Source organism: Neltuma alba, unplaced genomic scaffold (genome assembly GCF_004799145.2).
Source record: "Neltuma alba isolate B1F8T4 unplaced genomic scaffold, ASM479914v2 tig00007421_pilon, whole genome shotgun sequence".
Classification (NCBI taxonomy): Eukaryota; Viridiplantae; Streptophyta; class Magnoliopsida; order Fabales; family Fabaceae; genus Neltuma; species Neltuma alba.
Window position 1 is genome coordinate 58080 of NW_021634779.1, and position 21259 is coordinate 79338.

Genomic DNA, 21259 nt, shown 5'->3' on the forward strand with positions numbered 1-21259 from the left:
GTTTCTTAACTTGACGGTGGGAGATACGACCCGCCTTGCCCAATATGATTTCTAGAAGTCAACTGAAGTATGATGCTCTTCGGACTTAAGAGCGCTTTCTTGAGTTTTACTTTTTTTCTGTCGTCTTTGACGTTTTGTTGTTCTTTTATCGTCTTGCTGTGGCTTTGTTCATGGGGGAGTTTAATCTCCGTCTATTGATATAATACCATCTGCCTCTATGAATAATGCCATCTTTTTGGGGACAAATCCTCTTTTTTTTTTAAAAAAAAAATGCATGAAATCACATTATGGACTTTTTTTAATGCGAGAGAAATTGCAAAAACGAAAAAGAAAACAGGGAAAAGAACGAAAACAACTCTCAACCAAAATCAGAATCGTACTATTCATGGATGCGAGAGTGTAAGTGAAGCCGCTTAAGACATAGGTCTCATCCCCCGTTACCTTCTTTGCACAGCAACCTTGTTAAAATTGAACTCCGCTTCATGTGTGTGCGTCCACGTCATTGCTCCCTGAACCATCCTTATTCATTCATATCTGCGTCTTCTACATAGAATAATCTCCATCTTTCAAAGTGTTGCCGGCTTTAGAATTCTATTGACCTGGCTAGCATGATTTTTTTTCCTTTTACTGATTTATCCTCTCTTCCGTAAAAATAATTAAGGGGAGCATGAGACAAAATAAGGATATTTAATTGCACGAAGTTAAATACTGTTGCTGTCGAAATAATCGAGGTGCTTGACTTGAAGCCTTCATGCTCAGCTTCTCGGATGGAGATCCTTTATTTGCAGAACTTTGGGCGTGCCTTTTCGGACTTCCACGAGCATGAGATGGGGTCAGTTTACCCTGAATACATTGGTAAGCAAATTCTTAGATTACTAGGCTCCATTTTGAATTTTCCTGATAAACTCACTTGGAATGGAAATTCTTTTGAGGCCTACTTGGGGTTGTTTGGATGAAACCAAACCATGATTTGGAGAATAGCTTCTGGAGTATAGATTCTGGGAAGAATAGATTTTGTAAAAAAGTGATTCTGAAAAGTGAGAGTGTTTGGATAATTGTTATCAGAAGCACTTTTATTATACACATTACTAAAAAGGGTATAAGTTAATATGATAATTACATAAAAGATAAGTTTTATGATATATTTTAAATTGAATGAATAAAATTGTTAATAATATATTTTTTTACCAACATATTTATAATACATAAAATAATATAATTAATAATTAATTAATATGTGTATATTTATAAAATATAAGATTAAATATGTTTATAAAAAAATTGAGGGGTGTTAAGTCATATTATCATTGAAATCTACTCTGACAGGCACAATCATACTCTCTAATTTAAACTATAAGCAAAATGGATTCACTTTTCCTGAAACCGCGGTTTACTAATTTTCCTCCCTGTTTGACAAATTTGAAGCCCAAACCATGGTTTCATCACATTGACAAACACCCCCTTGGTCAGCGTCAAACTTTTATGGGCTTCCTCAGACATTGTTTTCACAGCACCTGTAGAATTTTGGAACCTCCTTTGGAAATTAAATATGTCATATAAACAGCTGTTTTTTATTTGAAAACTCACGCATAAACTCTACTCACAACTGATATTCTCAAGAACCACCACCTCAACACTTATGTATGTTTGGTTGTGACTTAAAAAAGACTTCAGATCATCTGTTTATTTTTTGTCTTTTTTCTGGAGCTAGTTGGTTCGGACATTAAAATTCCTACTTCTTTTAAAGAATTTAGGAATTGGTTTATTTCTTCACTGATTAAATTGAACAAGAAAAGTTTGAATTATCTCACTCATAGGGTGTGTTTGGATGAAACTAAATCGTGGTTTGGAAAAGTGATTCTGGAGAATAGATTCTGGAAAAAATAGATTCTGTGAAGAATAGATTTTGTAAAAAAGTGATTCTGAGAAGTGAGAGTATTTGGATAGTTGTTATCAGAAGCACTTTTTATATATATAAATTACTAAAAAAAAGACATAAGTTAATATGATAATTACAGAAAAAATAGATTTTATGATATATTTTAATTTGAAAAAATAAAATTGTTAATAATATGTTTTTTACCAACATAATTAATAATACATAAGATAATATATTAATAAATAATTAATGTCTATATATATTTATAAAATATAAGATTAAATATATTTATAAAAAAATATGTTTATAAAAAAAATAACAAAATACATATCATATAGGCCTTCACACTCTCCCTTTTTTCTCCAAAAGCAAAAAAATTTTGCTTTTTCCAAAACCATGGTTTTGGAGTCAAAACCATGGTTTTGACCCAAAACCATGGTTTTGGTTTTTGGAGAGGCTGTTTGGGTAGCATTTTCCCCAAACCATGGTTTGGGGTGCTATCCAAACAGAGCCATAGACTAATATGCTTACCCAATATCACGTGGCAAGAAATTCTTGCTCTTACCCATAATTTCTCATCTAGTATCAATGTTTTTTCTGAATCTTCTTAATTTTAATTATGCTATAATAGAATTGTTAAGTGTTTGTAAGTTGTAAATATTTATATTATAAATGTCATTTTGTCTTTGCGTAAAAAAAAAAGAAAAAAGACGAGCATGAGATAGGGGACAGATAGCCAAGTTTATTTGAAGAGTGACTGCTGGGATGCGGTTAATTTAATGAAAGAAGGCACCAATGATATGCCCGGAAACTGGGATTTTGATTTATGCGGGTTTTTTTTTATTTTTTAATTAAGAAAAAACAAAGATGACCATTGGACTACGAGTCTTAGGCTGTCAGGGGGCAATGTATTACTGTTAATATATTAATATTATAAACTTTAAATAACTAAAAATTTGTGAGTAATAAAGAATTAATTAAAATTTGTTTTCGAATATATCATTATAATAAATGAAAAAAATAATTAACGACAATGCGTGAAAAAATATGACAAAAAAATTAAAAGTAATATTGACAAAAATACATTGAATATTAAGATAAGTTTAAATTTAGATTTATAAAAATACCACACTCCTTCTGAATTAATTTTAAAGGATTCGCCCTTTCCCTATGATATATGGACACTCACACATATCACGCGTTGTTTTGTACTGTTGTGCGTCCCCGCAAAATGAAAATACCCCCATACCGGGTCGCTTTTTCGGGCCAAGGTGTCGTTGTTATTATTGCTAGGAATAGATGGCAACCATATAATAGTCCTCAGATTCTAAAATCACGTGGGCTAATCAGTAATCAGCAATATAATCACGTGTTTTAGGCTGTCAGGGGGCAATGTATCACTGCCAATGCTCCTTTGGTCTTAAATATAAGACCCTTATACACTAGTATAAGGGTCTTATATTTAAGACCAGAAGAGTATATTAATCTTATAAACTTTAAATAACTAAAAATTTATGAGTAATAAAGAATTAATTAAATTTTGTTTTCAAATATATCATTATAATAAATAAAAAAATAATTAAAGACAATGCGTGAAAAAATATGATAAAAAAATAATCAAGAGTAATATTGACAAAAATACATTAAATATTAAGATAAGTTTAAATTTAAATTTATAAAAAATACCATAATGAGCAATATAATCACGTGTTTGTCAGCCGCCACGTAACTTTCAACGGCGATCAGTTCCAGCTCGGGCTAGTACATTCATATATTTAATGCTTTATTCCGTTACAGCCTGTAGAAGAATTTTTTTCTTTTTATTTCCACTTGTCTTTTTTCTTGTTATACTTAATTCAGTTCCTTGTGTTTGTTGGTTTTTTTTGTCAATATTATTGTTGATTTTATACTTTGATCAAATTTTAATGTTAATCTTTATAATTCTAAATAGTATTTTTTAGTTTATATAATCTCATAACAAATTCTAAATTTGGTCTTTTTTTCCCGATAATTCTGTTCTATATACTTAAGAATAGTGTTGATTAAAAATTAACACTGCTAAACTCAAGTCAATTTCTTATGAAATTTTAGGAACAAAAAACCATGATAGGAATTAAAATTAAAATTTTATCAAATTATAAAGACTAGTATTAACCCTATGTAACCTGCCTATGTGTCCTTATTTATATTTGGGTTAATATAATATTTGGTTCTTTAAGTTTGTACTCATTTTGGTTTTAGTTTCTCAAATTTCAAACTATATGTTTTGGTCCCTCAAGGGGCAAAATAGTCTAAATTTTTATTGGATCATAGGGACTAATATTTTAAATGAAAAAAAAAATTTGAGGAACTAAAACCTATAATTTGAAATTTGATGGACTAAAATCAAAATTAGAACAAATTTAAAGGACTAAAGTTTGTATTAACCTTTTTATATTTATACATCTTTTTATATTATACTGGTTTCTCAACATTTAGGTAATTTTAAAATGCACAAAAACATTAATTAATTAAATAGACAATAACCGATGTCTTCAAAATTAGAATAAAAATTAAGGTGGTTGAGGCAATGGCTTTTAATGGTCAGACCACATCCAAATCATGACTCAACTTGTAATAATTAAATTATTATTTTTCTACTTATGTGTCAATTATTTTGAGAAATATTAATGAAAACTATAATATAAAAAAAGTTTCGCAAAATAATTTAAAGGAGGAAAAACAGTAGTAAAATTAAAATAAGATATACAGAGTTCAAAGGTAAAAAGTAAAAATAAATATCTAAAAGATAAATGCGATAAAATTTATAATTTGAAAAGTATTAACGCGATGATATTAAAAATGCATGTAAAGCCTCGTGAAGGAATAAAATTAAAATACGTTAAAAAAAGGGTTAATGTGCATCCAGTACCCCTAGGGGTGGAAATAGACCAGGTGGCCTGTCAGGGGCCTACAGCCTGGCCTGTATTTGGCCTGGCCTGGCCTGGCCTGTTTTCTAAAAGAGACAGGCTCAGGCCTGTTTGAAGGCCTGTTTAAGTTAATAGGCCAGGCTTAGGCTCTCTAAAAGGCCTGTTAAGCCTGTTAGGCCAGCCTGAGCCTGTTAGAAACTTATAATTATAATATATATAAAAATTAGTTAATGGTATTGTTAATGTGTACTTTTAATTTATTTTTTAATTTTAATATATAGTTAATAGCTTAGTTCTTCCTTAGATTTTGAAGTTTAGTTGACAAGTAAAGATAAAAATATAATTTAAAATAATAATATCAATAAATAATATGATCTTTAAATCTTAAAAATATAAATAAAATAGGAAAGAAAATTTTTGTTCCAAGAATGATAGATTAATTAACTTATGTATTATATTAATTAAATTATGATACTCTCTTTATTCATTGTAAAATTAATAGTTTTTTTTTATTTATTTGTCTTAATTTTTTTGGTACTTAAACATAGTTTTGTCCCAAATTTTAACATATAATTTGAATTAGTTTTCAATAATATCCTTATAAATTGTAATTAAGATTTAAAACAGTACCTATGATACTAAAATTTAAATAAAAGACAAAACTAAAAAAATTAATTATTATATATACTTTTTTATTTTAGCTTTTTTCTAAAAAAAATTGTAATTTGAATTTTTTAAAAAAAAACAGGCTTTTAACAGGCTTCAGGCCAGGCCAGGCCTTTATACAGGCCAAGCTCAGGCTGAAAAATAAGCCTGTAACAGGCCACAGGCCAGGCTCAGGCCTATAGGCTACAAAACAGGCCTGACCTGTTAAGAGTAAAGCCTGGCCTGGCCTGTTTCCACCCTTAAGCACCCCCAAGTATTTTGTCAGGTGCATCCAGTGGCCTAAAGTAATATATGGTGCAATTTTGCCTTCAAAGTAATTAAAATGGTACACCGGTATCCCATGCTAATAGATCTGTTACTTTGACCGTTAAATTGATGAGTCAGCACAAGTTTGACCAAAATAATCTGACGTGACATGTCTAATAAGCAGGTGATGTGGAATTTTTTCAGGGTTAAGGTGCATCCAGCACCCGCAAGTATTTTTTTAGGTGCACTCAGTGGCCTAAAGTAATTTATGGTGCAATTTTGCCCTCAAAGTAATTAAAATGGTGCATCGGTATCCTATGCTAACAGATCTGTTACTTTAACTGTGAAATTGATGAGTCAGCACAAGTTTGATCAAAATAATCTGACCTGGCATGTCTAATAAGCAGGTGATGTGGAATTTTTTTCGTCTGCCACTGCTTTGTTTTCTCTGTTCAGTAAATGCTCTCTTCAGCTCTTGGAATTTTTTTCAGAGTAAGAAATTTTTTCAGAGACACTCCTCTGGTCATATTTATAGGGTAGAGAGAGAAGATATTTTCTGGTCCTATTTATAAGGCACTGAGAGAAATTTTTTGTATGGATGTACAAACTTACCCCTCATTTATTATTGTATTGATTTTGTTTATATGAGGTATAACGTATATTAAATAGGGATAAAGTTGAAAAGTTATTAAAATTTAAATGAGAGTTAATGAAATTTAAGGCTTTCCTTAGTCTGTGTGAAACATGCTAGAAGTGCCTTATAAATAGGACCAGAAGAGTAATATTCAGACAAAACAATGGAATTAACAAGAAAAGCCATGTCATTTGCTTATTAGACATGCCAGGTCAGATTATTTTGTTCAAACTTGTGCTGACTCATCAATTTCACAGTCAAAGTAACAGATTTGTTAGCATAGGATACCGGTGCACCATTTTAATTCCTTTGAGGGCAAAATTACACCATAAATTACTTTAGGCCATTGGGTGCACCTGGAAAAATACTTGGGGGTGCTGGATGCACCTTAACCCCAAACAAATTCCACATCACCTGCTTATTAGACATGTCACGTCAGATTATTTTGGTCAAACTTGTGCTGACTCATCAATTTAACGGTCAAAGTAACAAATCTGTTAGCATGGGATACCGGTGTACCATTTTAATTACTTTGAGGGCAAAATTGCACCATAAATTACTTTAGGTCACTGGGTGCATCTAGCAAAATACTTGGAGGTGCTGGGTGCACCTTAACCCTTAAAAAAACGTTGAAAGAATAAAAAACTGCACGAGATTTATTGGAAGTCATAGTAAACATTTGTGTCTCAAATAATATAACACTTAATGACATGTTTTATAGTCTGTATTGATGTTAAATAGGTAGGTTTATTAATATGAAGAGAGGCACAAGACAGAGATGAGAGAAGCAAGCATGAATATATCATATGCCCGATAATGGCGCTAGCAACCTGTATTATAAAATAGGATGCCCCATGCTGTCCAATGCCACTCAAAACCCCAGCGTCACGTTATCAAAACCAAAAAGAAACAAGAAAAATTTAGCGATGTGGGAGTAAATAAATACAGAGCATGAACCAACCACGCATGATTATATATAAATCATGCTAGATTATGAATTGGACCCTTGGCATCCACATTTGTTATCTGTTCTTTTTGTCCCCCCTTTCTTTCTTTTTGCAAAATGGCCTACCTCTATCATTCTCCACCACCACCGCTTAATCAGTATGACCATCCAAACTGGTCGCCGCCATCCCCAGTAGCAGCGCCGCCTCCACCAGCCAACATTAATGGTCCGTCCCCTGTGCCACCATCCTTTCATTCACCCCCGCCAACTACCAATAATGGTCCGTCTCCCGTGTTACCTTCTGGTCAGCCACCGCCGCCGCCGTCTGCTAACCATGCTCCGTCTTCACCGCCACATTCCGTTTCCCCTTCGCCACCAACTCCTTCAGTGACTCCCGTTAAGATTACACCACCAACTGATAACGGCCCATCTCCGGTGCCACCCTCTGCCACGCCACCAACCTCCACCGCAGCGGCACCACCACCAACTAATAACAATGGTCCGTCGCCGATGGCACCATCCACTCAGCCATCATCACCGAATAATGCTTCACCAGCTCAAAAGACAACTGCACCTGGCTCTCATTCTCCATCTCCTAGATCACCGTTTCATGCACCTCCACCCAAGCATAACTTGTCTCCACCTTCACAAGGTCCTCCTAAACCACCAAAGCCACAAAGAGGTCCTCACTCCCCTTCACCAGCACCGTCACCTTCTGTGTTTGGAGGATATGCGCCACCACCGTTGAAGGCGGTGCCCCCGTCCTCGGACATCGTAGCGCCACCTTCAGGAGGACAGGGTCACAACCACACCTTGTTGATCGCATTGTGCACTTCTCTAGGCGGTGCTTTCTTCATCGCATTCCTCTTAGTTGGTCTCAACTGCTTGGCCAAAAAGAAAAAGAAGAGCCTCACGGTTCCTGCCGGTGAGGCCGCATCTCATCAGTCTGGGCATCCATCCTACACGTGAATCGTAATCTTCGCGGCCATCAGTCCATTTGCCTCATCAGTATTTTTGAGAAAACTAATGGCTTCGTGAATTGAAGTTCAAGGGCGCGAGTGCACGTGTCTGCCGATAAGACGCTTCACGTCGTAATGTATTTATTTTTCAATTTGTAATTACACTTCGTTGTTTGACCTTATTAAGACTCAATTTGTGTTATTCCTCTGACTGGACTCATGGTTATCATGATTTACGCCCTGTGTATGTTCTCTTTTGCCATCAACATGTGGCGTGTAATTCTAGTTTGTTATGGTGCAATTAATACTCTTTTTGTTTGCATGTTTAATTTATCAAAGAAAAAGTTTATATATACTTTTACCTGTATTTTTTATGAAGTTCAATATTATACGTTGTATTGCCATTAATGGCGCATGAATAACAGAGTTATTAACACATTTTATATCAAATATAGATAATACAGAAATTATCAAACTTACAAGATAGAGTATAACAAATATCTAATTTTCATCCTATCTATGAATTTCATATACAATTGCATGGCCTTTTAATTAAATCATACAAACGTTATACACTCATACCACTATTATTGAATATTTATCAGATTTTAATTAAAAATTTTAGAATAATTTATAAAAAATCATAATACAACTCATAAAAACATTAATGAACTGTAAGCGTTTTTTTTATTATTAATAATAATGTTTAAACTAGTACGATGCTTGGCATCTTATCACCTCACGGGCCACGCGTTCCAGTTGCGTGTTGAACGTTCGCTGCCATAACTTGGATGAAACTTCCTTTATCTTTCTAATTTTGTTTTACGTAATATTACAATATACTCCTCCGGTTCTTAATATAAGACCTATTTAACTAATTTGATTAAATTAAAGAAGTTAAGTAAATTAGTTAATTATGAAAAAAATAACACATTATTCCTAAAATACTATAATCATCTTTCTTAATACCCTTCTCCCTCTTCTATTTGATTATAGTTGAAAGAGTATTCATAAGGGTAATTTAGATAAAATTGATAAATGTGATAAATGGGTCTTATATTTAGAACCAAAACCAACTCAAAAATTAGGTCATATATTAAGAACTGGAGGAGTATCTTTTTAATATATCATCCTGGACTATGCATTCCGCCGATCTGATTCGCCATATGAGCATAACCATATAAAGCACATCTGTGGTTAGCGGGAGAACAGCTCGTTGCACATTTACAGAAATGATTTTTAAAAAAATTTCATAACATAATTAGCATTACAAGCATTTATTCTTAAAGAAAACTACGAGTGGGGCTCGTAAATGTAATGATGTTAAGAATGAATTCCATGATATCCTCAACCTGTGAACAAAATCAGCAGATGAATCCTCGAAAAGTATGAAGTTAAACCTATTTCATTGAAGACGCTGTCTGACGGACTGAACGCCAACAAATAGAACTATTCTGCCAATAGCTTTTATCCCAGTTTGTTCATTCTATCTAGCCCTGTTTGCAATAAACAAGCGCATAATTAGCATAAGAGTCAAGATACTTGTTCAAAAATTAACATCTGCAGGCAAACCAATTACTATGTCACGTAAAGATAACAGATTTCCAATAATGATCAGTCAGAGTAGCCAACGCGACCAAGAGCATTCAGCCTCCTGATTATCTAGTTGATAATTCAATACGAGAATTGAAAATATGCAAAAAAGGAAAAAAAAAAAAAAAAAGATTTTGGTACCTTTCACTAACACAATCCGTAACGAGGGAGAAAGCAACAATCGCTCTTTTCCCCTGGTAAGGAGCATTGCAATAATTTTTGAACAAGTTATCAGCTCAACAATTTATTGATGAAGAGGAGAATTAACATCAGCACGGATAGTTCCAACATAAACCATGGACCCCTCACGTATCCGAGAATTTGCTGCCACCTGTAAGTTCAACCAGTAGATAGCTGCTGATGAAGCCTGTTATCCATTTTTGCATTTTCATCACAATCGGATGCCACTCAAGCAAAATTTTAATCATAGGCAACGATAAATGCTACTACCTCTGGTCCTTAATGTAAGACTAGTTAACTAACTTGAGTATATTAAGAAAATTAGTTAAATTAGTTGTTTGTAATAAATAGGTGTTGTCTCTCCTAAAATACCTTTACTAATCAAGTATCCTTTGATAAAATATTTAATATGTGCAACTATTACAAGGACTAACGTAGAAAAAATAGATAAATATAAGAGACAAAATGAATTGAGATTTATATTTAAGACCAAATTAAAAGTCAAACAAGCTCTTATATTAAGGACCAGAGGTAGTATTAAACAAAATCAATTAAGCTAGCATGCTAGACAAGATTTTCAACGATGCCAATGGACGGGCAAACTTTATGTGCCAACAGCAGCACGCCACTACTCGTGATATGCCTCCATCCGATTAGCCATGCAACTGTCAAATTTTACGTTGGCATAAGGCAACAAAAACGTGTACAATATCTCGAAAGCTAATTTATAGAGGGAACATACCAATTTCCTTCGATCTGTGAATTGTATCCCTCCTTTATTTCCTCCTTGGCAAGTTCTTCTAGAATGGCTCGTTGTCGTTCATTAATTACACTAGAAAAGGATGAGCAGATCAGAAGTGAGATGATGCAACTACACTGAAAGCGTGCTAATGCTCACGCATAAATAAGACCAAATGGGAAAATGGTGAGTATTTGAATACAAATGCCAATTTATAATGGCATAGAAAACATCAACTGAAGACAAATTCATTGTGATACTTTGCTTGTTCTCACACTTGAATATGACTCAAACGTTAAAGCTATAGTAATAATCAAGCACTGAGCAACATATTTCTCAAGATGCTAATACTGGAAACCTACGTGGGGAAGTTAACACGGAAGCGCACAAACTGATCTCCATGGTCTACAAGAAAACCATGCTTCGGAAGTCCTGCAACAATAACTAACATTAGTTGTACATTTCAAGCAGTGGGTGATAGAAAGAAAGGTACGCCTGCCGACAATCGCCCTTGATAGAAGGTACTATTCATTATAAATTCATACCTTTGCCTCTTAAAATCAGAAGCTGTCCTGGTTGAACACCCTTAGGTATCTGCAAGGAACATAGTTGCACAACAGAAAGGATGAGGAGGTCACAACTAGCAGAAATGTGAAATTATTTCGTGGCAAGTTCGAAGCCATGATTTGTTCATCGCCAGTCAGGTCACGATAATTTTCCCCACCATGATCATGAATCTAAAATTTATTGAATAAACACAAAGGAAGAAAACGAACACAATTTGAAATAAATATGGGCAGTGCAATTAAACAAAAGTGGTCAATCTCGAATTTTGAAAATAGAAACCCGATTAGTCCTTTTCCTGGAAGATATTTTGGGATTCAAGAAGAAGTCCCCAGAAATGTTTTACCGCAACATTACATTCTCTTCATATGCAACAGAGAACCGGAACAAAGCAACACATCCATACAAGATTTTAAATCTCTTGCATGCACTATTAGCATTATGGGGGCCATTGTTGCCTGAACCAAAAGTTTATTTTGTTAGATAACAATTAAATTCCGAGGAAAGAAGTCTTAAAAAGTGAAATTTCTTTCCTCAACTGTTTAGTAATATGCCATTCTTCAGGGGCAAGATTTACATCCTCTTTTGGTTATCGGAGTCGATTCACACTCCCTTGTTTTTCAAGTATTAAAAAACTATAAACAAAGCACACAAAGTTTGTAGTAAAGATTCAAAGCAAAAAAGTTCTGGAATGGATTTTTGCATGTACTAGTAGGAGTATGCCTTTATTTTGTATCGCAATCTATGAAAAATTTATTCTCCAACGAAAAAAAAGGAAAAGGGTTATGCTAATTTTCTGTGTCAATACAATTTCAGCAGAACAAAAGAAAATAGTGGCAAAATAAATCATACTCTTACTTTTACTAGCGTCTTCCCTAATAAAGTAGGGACCTCAACTTCACCACCAAGAATAGCCTGTAAGAAATTAAACCTTTATTCTATCAATAAAACTGCTGCATGGTTTGATCAACAGAAACCCAGATCAATAAGGTGCCAAAGACGGTATGTACACCAGACTTTACGCAAAAGTTCAAGGAATGGGATATAAATCTAAGAAAGAACAGCTACTTAACAAAGCCGTATTCCTTATTTAGATTGTAAATCCATTGCCTCAGGCTGGAGGAAAGTGGGTAAAAAGGGGATGGGGGGTGGGACAAGTTTCAACACATTCTTCATTCTATATGATATGCATGTAATATGAGTATGCTTTACAGAACTTTTCACTATGACAACTGTATTTGGCAGCATTTCCAAGTTGTCCAACAGCAAAAGGAGAAGCACATCATCAATTTAGCAAATTTAGACTGTATGTGAACATGAAATAGATTAATAATTATATGTAAAATAAAAGTAAGGCGCAGCTTCAGGTTCATCGGAATATCATTTTTAAGTACCCAACAAGCGAGCCAGAAACAAAGGCAATTGACAGGTTAATACTACTCGATTCTCACTTGCGTAAAGCTGATGTTAGACTCCACATAAACATCTGCACCGTCTCTGGCAAAAACAGGATCCTTAGCGACCTATATTGCCAGAAAAGCAAACTTCAAATGAGAATAAAAAATAATGATTATCAAGGAAAAATAGACCAAAATATAATTAACTATGACCAGCAAAAGTAAGTGGCAGTACCGCCAAAGCTTTTCATTGATCTAGAAGTTTGGTTTTAAATAGTAGTGTAAACTTCTAGATAGCGATATGATTTTTCATGAAATATGTCACTTTACTGAAAAAATAAAATATTGCAGCAAATCAAATTCATGCATGCTAAATATCAAAATTTCCTATAGGTTTGATTGAGACTATCTCAATTTTTAAGAATTAAGAAATAGGCAAATTTACAGATTCATACACCAGAAAATCAGTATAGATTAACCGGAGAACAAATCTGAATTAATAAAAATGTTTAAACAAAAAATGTGTAGGCATGCCTTTATTTTAATATATAGACTTCCAGGTCGACCTCCACGTCCAGCAGCATGTCCAGCTTCTGGCACATGAATTGTATCTCCTGAATCCACACCTAATAATTCAATGAAGACTACGATTAGATCAAGAAAAAAAGTTAATATAAAATAAAATTAATGAATGATTCTTCATTACACACAGGTGGTAGAGAAGATCTAGGCAAGAAATTCTGCACCCCAGATGCTTTCAATTTTTAATTTAAATGGGTTTGTTCCTTAACATTAGTAATAGGGAGCCTGATGCCCGTCCCATAATGCACTGAAATGGATACAGTATGGTTCCAAGTAAATCAACCTAAGCTGGAGAAGAGAGGATAAAAGGTTATCTGGAATTGGATCAGGATAGGAGAATATAGTAAAATAGAAATGTGAGGATATGTATAGCTGGATTGGGTGTAGGGATTTTTTGATTAAAGATGTGCATTAATCCCTCCCCCCCCCCCCCAAAAAAAAAAAATTGTTTATCGTGGCCTGGCATTCCCAAAAAAAAAAAAGAGGAAAGAAAAGAAAGGAAATATGAACTATATTTATTCTTGATGGACCAAAGTTACAATCGTTAGTAGCTTCATCACAAAAATTAGAAACCAACCTGCTGGTACAGTAACTTTAACCTCTTTAATGCCTTCTACCACCCCAGATCCTCCACAAGATTTACAGTGGTCCTACACAAGGAAGATATACATTAACAATCTCAGAGGAAGAGATCGAACACAGAAGATTATTCAACGTAAGATGATGGAAGACCTTGATTACTCGCCCTGATCCTCTACAAGTGATGCATGTTGATGTAAATGGAGGGATTGTAACCTAGTCAAAATACATTGCAATCAAGCATGGATTAATGCTGTCTAAAAAGAAGAATGAAGGAGTACGTTAAGAACTGGACAACCAATAAAATGAATAGTCTCAACACCAAAATCTTGATAGGATTTTCTCATAATAATCATCACTATTGTTCTTTTAAGGCACTTACTCTGCCTACGCCCCTGCATGTTGGACAAACAATTGCCTTTGCATTGTGCGAATAGCCTCGCCCATCTGCATTATGAAAAAATAATCCACTCTAATAAAATCATGTACAGCGGAACAAGAAACAGACTGCCTAAACTTATTACTACAGACAGAAGTGAATTGAGGCAACAATTTACATATTCAGTGGTGCATACTTTGCATGTTTCCTAAGCTTGTAAAAAATATTGCTTGTCAGTATTTGTGTCTCATAATCTCATGGGACTGATCTCTCCACTTAAGCCCACCCTAATATCAGTGGAGCCATATTTTTCAAACCTCCACCCTCCAAAAATTGGGTTCCTGAGATATCCTAATGCATGTTTCGCTTGATAGGATTGATTTTCTAAACGTTGCTAATCTCTGTGCCTTATTCTACATGTCATTCAAGGATTGGGAACCTGCAAAATTGCAATGCAACAATAAGTCGATTCTCTGTCTTGATTTTTTTTATCATTTCCGATTGCAAGTTCTGATTTTGACTTATTTTGCAATCATCATCCATATACTGACAACCTGGAAATGATTCTAGCATATACATTATTGTCAGACGGCGTTCCAGATTTCACATTCCAAGGATATATAAACTGTTTTTCTCCAAGCATATATAAATTTTACTCACCACAAAAATCACAGGGAACAACTGCATCAAAAGACACATGTTTGGTGCACCCCTTAACAGCTTCTGAGAAAGAAAGTGATATCTCAACCTATTAACAAAACAACAAGGAAATGGTTTAGCTTCAATATATAAAAATTATTCAACATAACAACTGAAAAACAACATTAGGGTGACCTCAATATTTGATGCAGAATGAGTGGTCGCTTCTTCAAATATCTGTGAAGAATGAAACAGATTTTTATCTAGTTCTTGTGTATTCAAGTAACAATAAAAGCCATAGCTGCAAGACCAATATGAATACCTCAGAGAAGATTTTATGAAATGAATCTGAAAAGTGAGCCCTATAAGCATTTCTAAACCGTTCTTCAGCATCCCGTTCATATTCTATATTCTCAGAATCTGAAGTTCGCATCTTCAGTTAAAATAGAAGTTCGTCACAGAATATAACAGAAATAATTAGTTCACTAAAACAACAATGAATACTATGAATTACGGAATTTCAAAAGAGTTCTAAACAACTAAAATTCCAGACCATCCATACAAGAAGAAGGATGATGATGAAGACAACTCAGGAGAAAAGAAAAATTACCTTGTCAAACTGTGTCCTCTTTTTAGAATCTCTCAGGGTCTGAAGTCGAATTAGAAAAAGGCATGTGAGAATACCATGCCATCAATCAATTAATTTTGAAATATCCACGTGGAAAGAAGATGACAGTTCCATAGAAATTATAGTAAATACCTCATAAGCTTCTCTTATATCTTGAAATTTCCTCTTAGCAGATGGATTATTCTTATTTGCATCAGGATGGTACTTCTTAGCAAGCTGAAAAGGAAGAGAAGTGTTCATGATACAGTCCAAGTGAAAACATCTTCAACCATGATTTTTAAGTTGCAGAATGAGAGTATTATTTTATAATGCAACTATAACCCTTCAGCAAACAGCTGTTCATATGATCTAGTTTCACTTCAGTGAACTTCACGTTATTACTTGTTGACCATATCTCAAACTATGTAAAAATTTTGCGTATTATTACTCTTTCAACATCAATTCGATCAGGAGTCATTCGAGACAAAGACGGACAATGGATAAGTAGTTTCAGCAGTAAGCTTGCTCCAGTCCCTCCAGCCATAGCAGAGGTCTTAGGCATCATGATTGGCCTTAATTGGTGCTGGCAGAAAAGCTATAAAGCTATTATCCTTTTTTCTGGTTGTATTGAGGTTTTGAATTTATTATCTAGAGGTTGTAATTTTAATCACCCTTTTAGGAACATTGTAGAGGACACTAGGCTAGTACTTCATAGATATTGGCAGGTAGATTTAAATCATGTTAGTAGGACTCAATTATTTTTAGTTGATCAGATAGCTAAAGCTTCGCATGACATGTTTTTGTATTCTTGATCAACCCCAACCTCCACTTAAGGAGGCGGCGATTGATAAGGGAACTTAAACTTGTTTGGCCTGTCTGGCCTTGTTTTGGTTGAGTAGTTATACAGTTTGTATTTAAAAAAAAAAAAAAAATCAACTCGATCACAAAAAGAAACTCGTGACATCTTGTCACAAGGTCATATTAACTAAAACTATATTAGCAATGCTTGTAACTAAGTAGCTTCAATTTTCTTTCGTCTTTCATCACTTAATTGTTTTCAACACGTGGTATAATATCCAATTTCAATCAGTCTTTCTGATTTTCTCTCTGCATATGCATCATGCTTCTACTTCCTCATTCCTATTCAAGTCTATCAGCTGGCTTTGATCACATGGTATTAGTACCCCACAAAAGGAATTCTTTCCAACAAGCACTCACTCTGTGAAATGCCTTCTTGATATCGTCCTGACTGGCATTTTCAGGAACACCAAGAATTTGATAGTAGTCTCGCTCAATTGAAGAAAGAAATGCTGGAATAACAGGCATAGAAAGAAATGAATGAAAGTCCGAATATTTGAGAGGTAATGTAAGCACTGATAATGAGCAAAAATATGGTGATTCGCGGTTCATCCAAACCTGTGGCATGAATATAACGATAATTTAAAGGTATTCTTGAAGTTGCAGACTGGTCGTTTATTTTGGCAAAATTGCAGCTCATCAAAGCTGTTACAGCACCCAAAAAAAAAAAAAACAGAGAGAAAAGAAGAGAAAATATTAAGCTTACGAAAGGAAATGGCAATTAGTATTAAGAAAAGTAGAAATTCAAAAACGTGCCTCGTCTGATAGACAACGATTGGCCAGAGGACAATAATGTACTCATGGACTTTCCTTGATCAACGGGCGGTTCCAAAGCCATAGATGCAAGCAGTCGACGCCGATACTGCTTTGGACACAAATTACAATAACGCAGAGAAAAAGAAACAGAAATTTGACTTCTGACATTGTTCGAATGACAAATACTCACCGGCGTTAACCAACTAAACCGTCGCATTCACTCAGCCGATTGTAGATATAGCTTTAAAGTTGAAAAAAATGAAGCCCCGTAAAGAGATGATGCCGATTGAACGATGATCGGAATGCTCCGATTTGCTTCTTGGGTTTTAGGGGCTTTAGCTCAATCTTTTGGCGCACCTGCAGTGGGAATCAAGAAAATTCAATGGTGCGTTTAAAATTACATCGTTTGGGGGCGAATTTGTGCCGTATTTACCGTGAATCTGGACCGTGAGAATTATGGGACCCACATGTATGGACGGTCCAAACTTTCTATCCCATTTGTGCTGCGAAACGAGGTGACGGGTCGTAACCCGAAAGTCTGTGATGGAGAATGCCGGGGCTCTATGGCGGCGAACCGCTTGTTCTTCGCCGGTCTCAGAAGGTAGGTCGCTCTGGTTCTCTGGCTCCCTGATTTCTGGCGATGATGCACTGACACTTGAGATGATTTTCGTACAGCTACAACATTCTGTTCAGCCCTCAAAGTCCATGGAGGCCCCTAGCTACCCGCGGTGCTGCATTCGACGTGGAATTGACACAGAAAGACAACCTGAAGAAACGGATTCTGGGACTTAAACCTTCTGATCCAATTCCAATGTCCGTGCTTCAAAACTGGGTTGACCAGGGCAACAACGTCTCAACCTCAGAACTCAGACGCATCTCCAAGATACTCTTCTCATTAAAACGCTACCACCACTCACTGGAGGTTCGATTTCCTTGTATTAAATGCTTTGTTTTCTATAATTGTTGTTTGGTTAATGCTAGTGTTGAAGAGAAACTTTTAACTTGAGCAAAACTCACCGGGTAAATAACACTAACAATAAACCGATAACTGATATTAACAAAGAATCATTATTGATAGGAGAAACATGGGTGATGAGAACTAATTGAAGTGAGGTAACACTCCAATACTCCTATAGCTCTTTGTGTAGATTATAACATCGGGTGGGAGAGCAATAACTAACAACTAACTCTACTCAGTAACCAATACTCCAACAGAAGAAAACCAGAAAGTCAGGAATATATATGTGCTTGAAACTTCACAGCATTACTTAGCGTGCCGTTGCTGGATGTGGTTCCTTTTGGTCGCTTCTGAGCAAGTTAACATGATGCAAATTGCGAACTAGATGCGACAGAATCCATTCTATTCATTGAAAATTAAAATTATTTATTTATTTTCTTCGTAGATAATGACATGGATGGAAAGCCAGAAGAATTTTCGGATGTCACCAGCGGATTATGGTGCCAAATTGGAATTAATTATAAAAATTCGTGGTGTGGTGGAGGCTGAAAAGTACTTTTTGCGCTTACCCGATATATCTACCCAGAAGGCTACTTATCTCCCAATTCTTCGAGGTTATGTAAGAGATAGAGACACGAATAAAGCTGAGGTTTTCATGCAAAAGCTCTATGAACTAGGGCTAGTTGTTAGCCCACTCCCTTACAATGAGATGATGAAGTTGTATGTAGCTACAAATGAGTACAACAAAGTCCCCCTTGTTATCCAGCAAATGAGACGAAACAAAATCCTCTTTGATGTTCTTTCCTACAACATTTGGATGAATGCTTGCCATGAGGGGGAAGGACTTGGGGTTACTGCTGCAGAGATGGTTTTTAGAGAGATGAAAAATGATCAAAATGTTGAAGTGGGATGGAGCAGTCTTGCTACTTTGGCCAATATCTACTTGAAAGCGGGACAATCTGACAAAGCCATTCTTGTTCTAAGAAACGCAGAAAAGAAACTATCCAATTGTAATCGTCTTGGTTACTTTTTCCTCATGACGCTTTATGCGTCTTTGAAGGAAAAGGAGGGAGTATTGCGGCTCTGGAGAGCTAGTAAGTTGGTTGGTGGTAGAATCACATGTGTCAACTACATTTGTGTATTGTCTTGTTTGGTTAAGCTTGGGAACATCACAGAAGCTGAGAACATCTTCATGGAATGGGAGTCTAACTGTCAGAACTATGATATCAGGGTCTCCAATGTTCTTTTGGGTGCATACATGAGGAATGGAATGGTGGGAAAAGCCGAATCATTACATGCTCATGCATTGGAGAGAGGAGGTCGTCCAAATTATAAGACATGGGAAATTCTGGTGGAAGGATATGTCAAGAGCAAGAACATGGACAAGGCTGTTGTTACCGTGAAGAGAGCTCTTGCTATGTTGAAAGACTGCAACTGGAGACCGCCACACGAACTCCTGTTGGCCATTGCGGAGTATTTCGAGGAACATGGAAATTTTGAAGATGCGAATGAGTACATTACAGATATCCGCAATTCTGGTCTTGCAAGTTTGTCACTGTATAAAATATGGCTCCGCATACACCTCGCTGCTAACAAACCACCCGATCATGTCCTTGAAATGATAGAAAAGGATAAAGTGGGGATGGATAATGAAACCCTTGCCATTGTTAAAGTATGCAATGAGTAGGTGTTATGGTTTTCATGGGGTTAGTCCTCATTGCTTGCTGATATACACGCAGATTTTTCATTTTCCCCCCTTTGTGATTGATTTTCTCCCCGTTTGACAGAGCGGTGAAATATTCTATAAATACGTTTCACGTAAACCGAGACAAAACTCTTCTCACATACTTGCCTCGTATTTCATAAATTACTATTAAGAAACAGCTTATAAACTACTTATAAGCTATTCCAAATGGGTTCTTTGTGGTATTTTTTTTTTAATGCTACCTTATCACATATTTGTAGATTTCGAATATGTTCAATTTGAGATGGCTGAAACTAGTTCCACTAGAGATGGCGTTATGGGGACGGAAGGTAGTTTTCCCATAAGCCTCATTCATTTGTTGATTCCCTGCACCTTGTTTACGGAGCTATGTTTGACACCGAAGTGTGTTTCTTTTCTTTTTTCTTTTATTTGAGCTGGCACCAAATTGATCAGAATGTAGAGCACTCCTGATGGTCGCATGGATCCTTATCCCAAGAGCTGCACTTGATGTCCAAGGTTGTGTCAACCTGATAATTCTTTCAAAATATGTAGTTGGAGGTTCGATTTTATTCCAAAATAGTTGTCACTTTTGAGTTTTAATGAAACATTAATAATAATTATTTTTAGATTATTGTTTCTTTTAACAACAACAACATCAATAACAATAGGGATAATCATAACAGGCGGAGCACGGTTTTTAGTTAAGAAGACAATTTTATTAAAAGGTAAAATAATACATGATATAAACAAGAGAATCTTAGCTAAATGCCGTAACACATGGTTTGAAGTGAAAGTAGTGTGATTAATATAAGATTTTAGTTTTTTTTTTTTAATTTGGACGATTTAGCAAGTGTGGGGTGCTATCCGGGTTATAAGCTTTTGTCTATAAGCATTTAGTTCTATATGAATAATTATGCTACATTCATTATTTTTGTAAGTTATTTTTGAGAAGTTCTTTCTATTCCATTTACAATTGATTTCGGAAAATATACATAAAGCAATTAATTATTTGTTTTTAATAATGGCTTTAGTATGGATATTATTGGATCCATATCATATCATGGATAATAGATAGAGATAAAATGAAATGAATAATATGCAATTAATTCAGAATGGAAGCTTATAGTAATAACGATAATGACGAAAGAAACAACAGTAGTAATAGTAATAATATATAATCTTCATACTTTTGAGGTTTCTTTTGACAGGAAGAATCAATATTTTTGGAAATTATCTCTTAAAACATTGCAAAGAGATAAAATGAGAGAGATAAAGAGTTATTTTACAATATTCCCCGGCTATCTTGAGATTATCAGATTCTCTAGATATATCCTATTCTATGGCGCGAGCTATAAGAGTCTCTGGAGAATATGAAAGGAGGGAAAAGCGAGAAAGGAGAGTATACTGTTGATACCACTTCAAGACTCGGGTAAGTAGGCACTCGTATGCACCCAACTAAACTGCGAATGGTTAATTTGATTCTT

The 21259-nt window shown here is 35.0% G+C and overlaps 3 protein-coding genes across 6 annotated transcripts; 2 read left to right on the plus strand and 1 right to left on the minus strand.

Moving 5' to 3' along the window:
* Positions 1 to 7397: 7397 nt before the first annotated feature.
* LOC114752521 (vegetative cell wall protein gp1-like) lies at positions 7398 to 8249 on the plus strand. Its single transcript, XM_028941256.1, has one exon. The coding sequence runs from the start codon at positions 7398 to 7400 to the stop codon at positions 8247 to 8249; it is 852 nt and encodes a 283-aa protein (XP_028797089.1).
* A 1775-nt stretch (positions 8250 to 10024) lies between these two features.
* On the minus strand, positions 10025 to 17730 carry LOC114752517 (chaperone protein dnaJ 1, mitochondrial). Of its 4 annotated transcripts, XM_028941252.1 has the most exons (21): positions 17546 to 17730; positions 17303 to 17469; positions 17113 to 17218; positions 16915 to 17001; positions 16717 to 16808; positions 15652 to 15735; positions 15502 to 15540; positions 15214 to 15324; positions 15087 to 15128; positions 14913 to 15000; positions 14256 to 14320; positions 14027 to 14089; positions 13872 to 13944; positions 13247 to 13338; positions 12767 to 12838; positions 12174 to 12230; positions 11297 to 11345; positions 11114 to 11183; positions 10755 to 10844; positions 10616 to 10677; positions 10107 to 10163 (listed from the first exon to the last, which is right to left on the minus strand). In XM_028941252.1, the coding sequence occupies exons 2-20, from the start codon at positions 17327 to 17329 to the stop codon at positions 10641 to 10643; spliced, it is 1344 nt and encodes a 447-aa protein (XP_028797085.1). In that variant the 5' UTR covers positions 17330 to 17469; positions 17546 to 17730; the 3' UTR covers positions 10107 to 10163; positions 10616 to 10640. The 4 variants fall into 4 exon arrangements, with proteins under 4 accessions (XP_028797083.1, XP_028797086.1, XP_028797085.1 ...); XM_028941250.1 differs by lacking the exon at positions 10616 to 10677 and having other exon boundaries at positions 10025 to 10163; positions 17546 to 17729; XM_028941253.1 differs by lacking the exon at positions 10616 to 10677 and having other exon boundaries at positions 10077 to 10199.
* Positions 17580 to 19917, plus strand: LOC114752522 (pentatricopeptide repeat-containing protein At5g27460). Its single transcript, XM_028941257.1, has 3 exons — positions 17580 to 17713; positions 17788 to 18034; positions 18516 to 19917. The coding sequence occupies exons 1-3, from the start codon at positions 17580 to 17582 to the stop codon at positions 19755 to 19757; spliced, it is 1623 nt and encodes a 540-aa protein (XP_028797090.1). The 3' UTR covers positions 19758 to 19917.
* The last annotated feature ends 1342 nt before the right edge of the window (positions 19918 to 21259 follow it).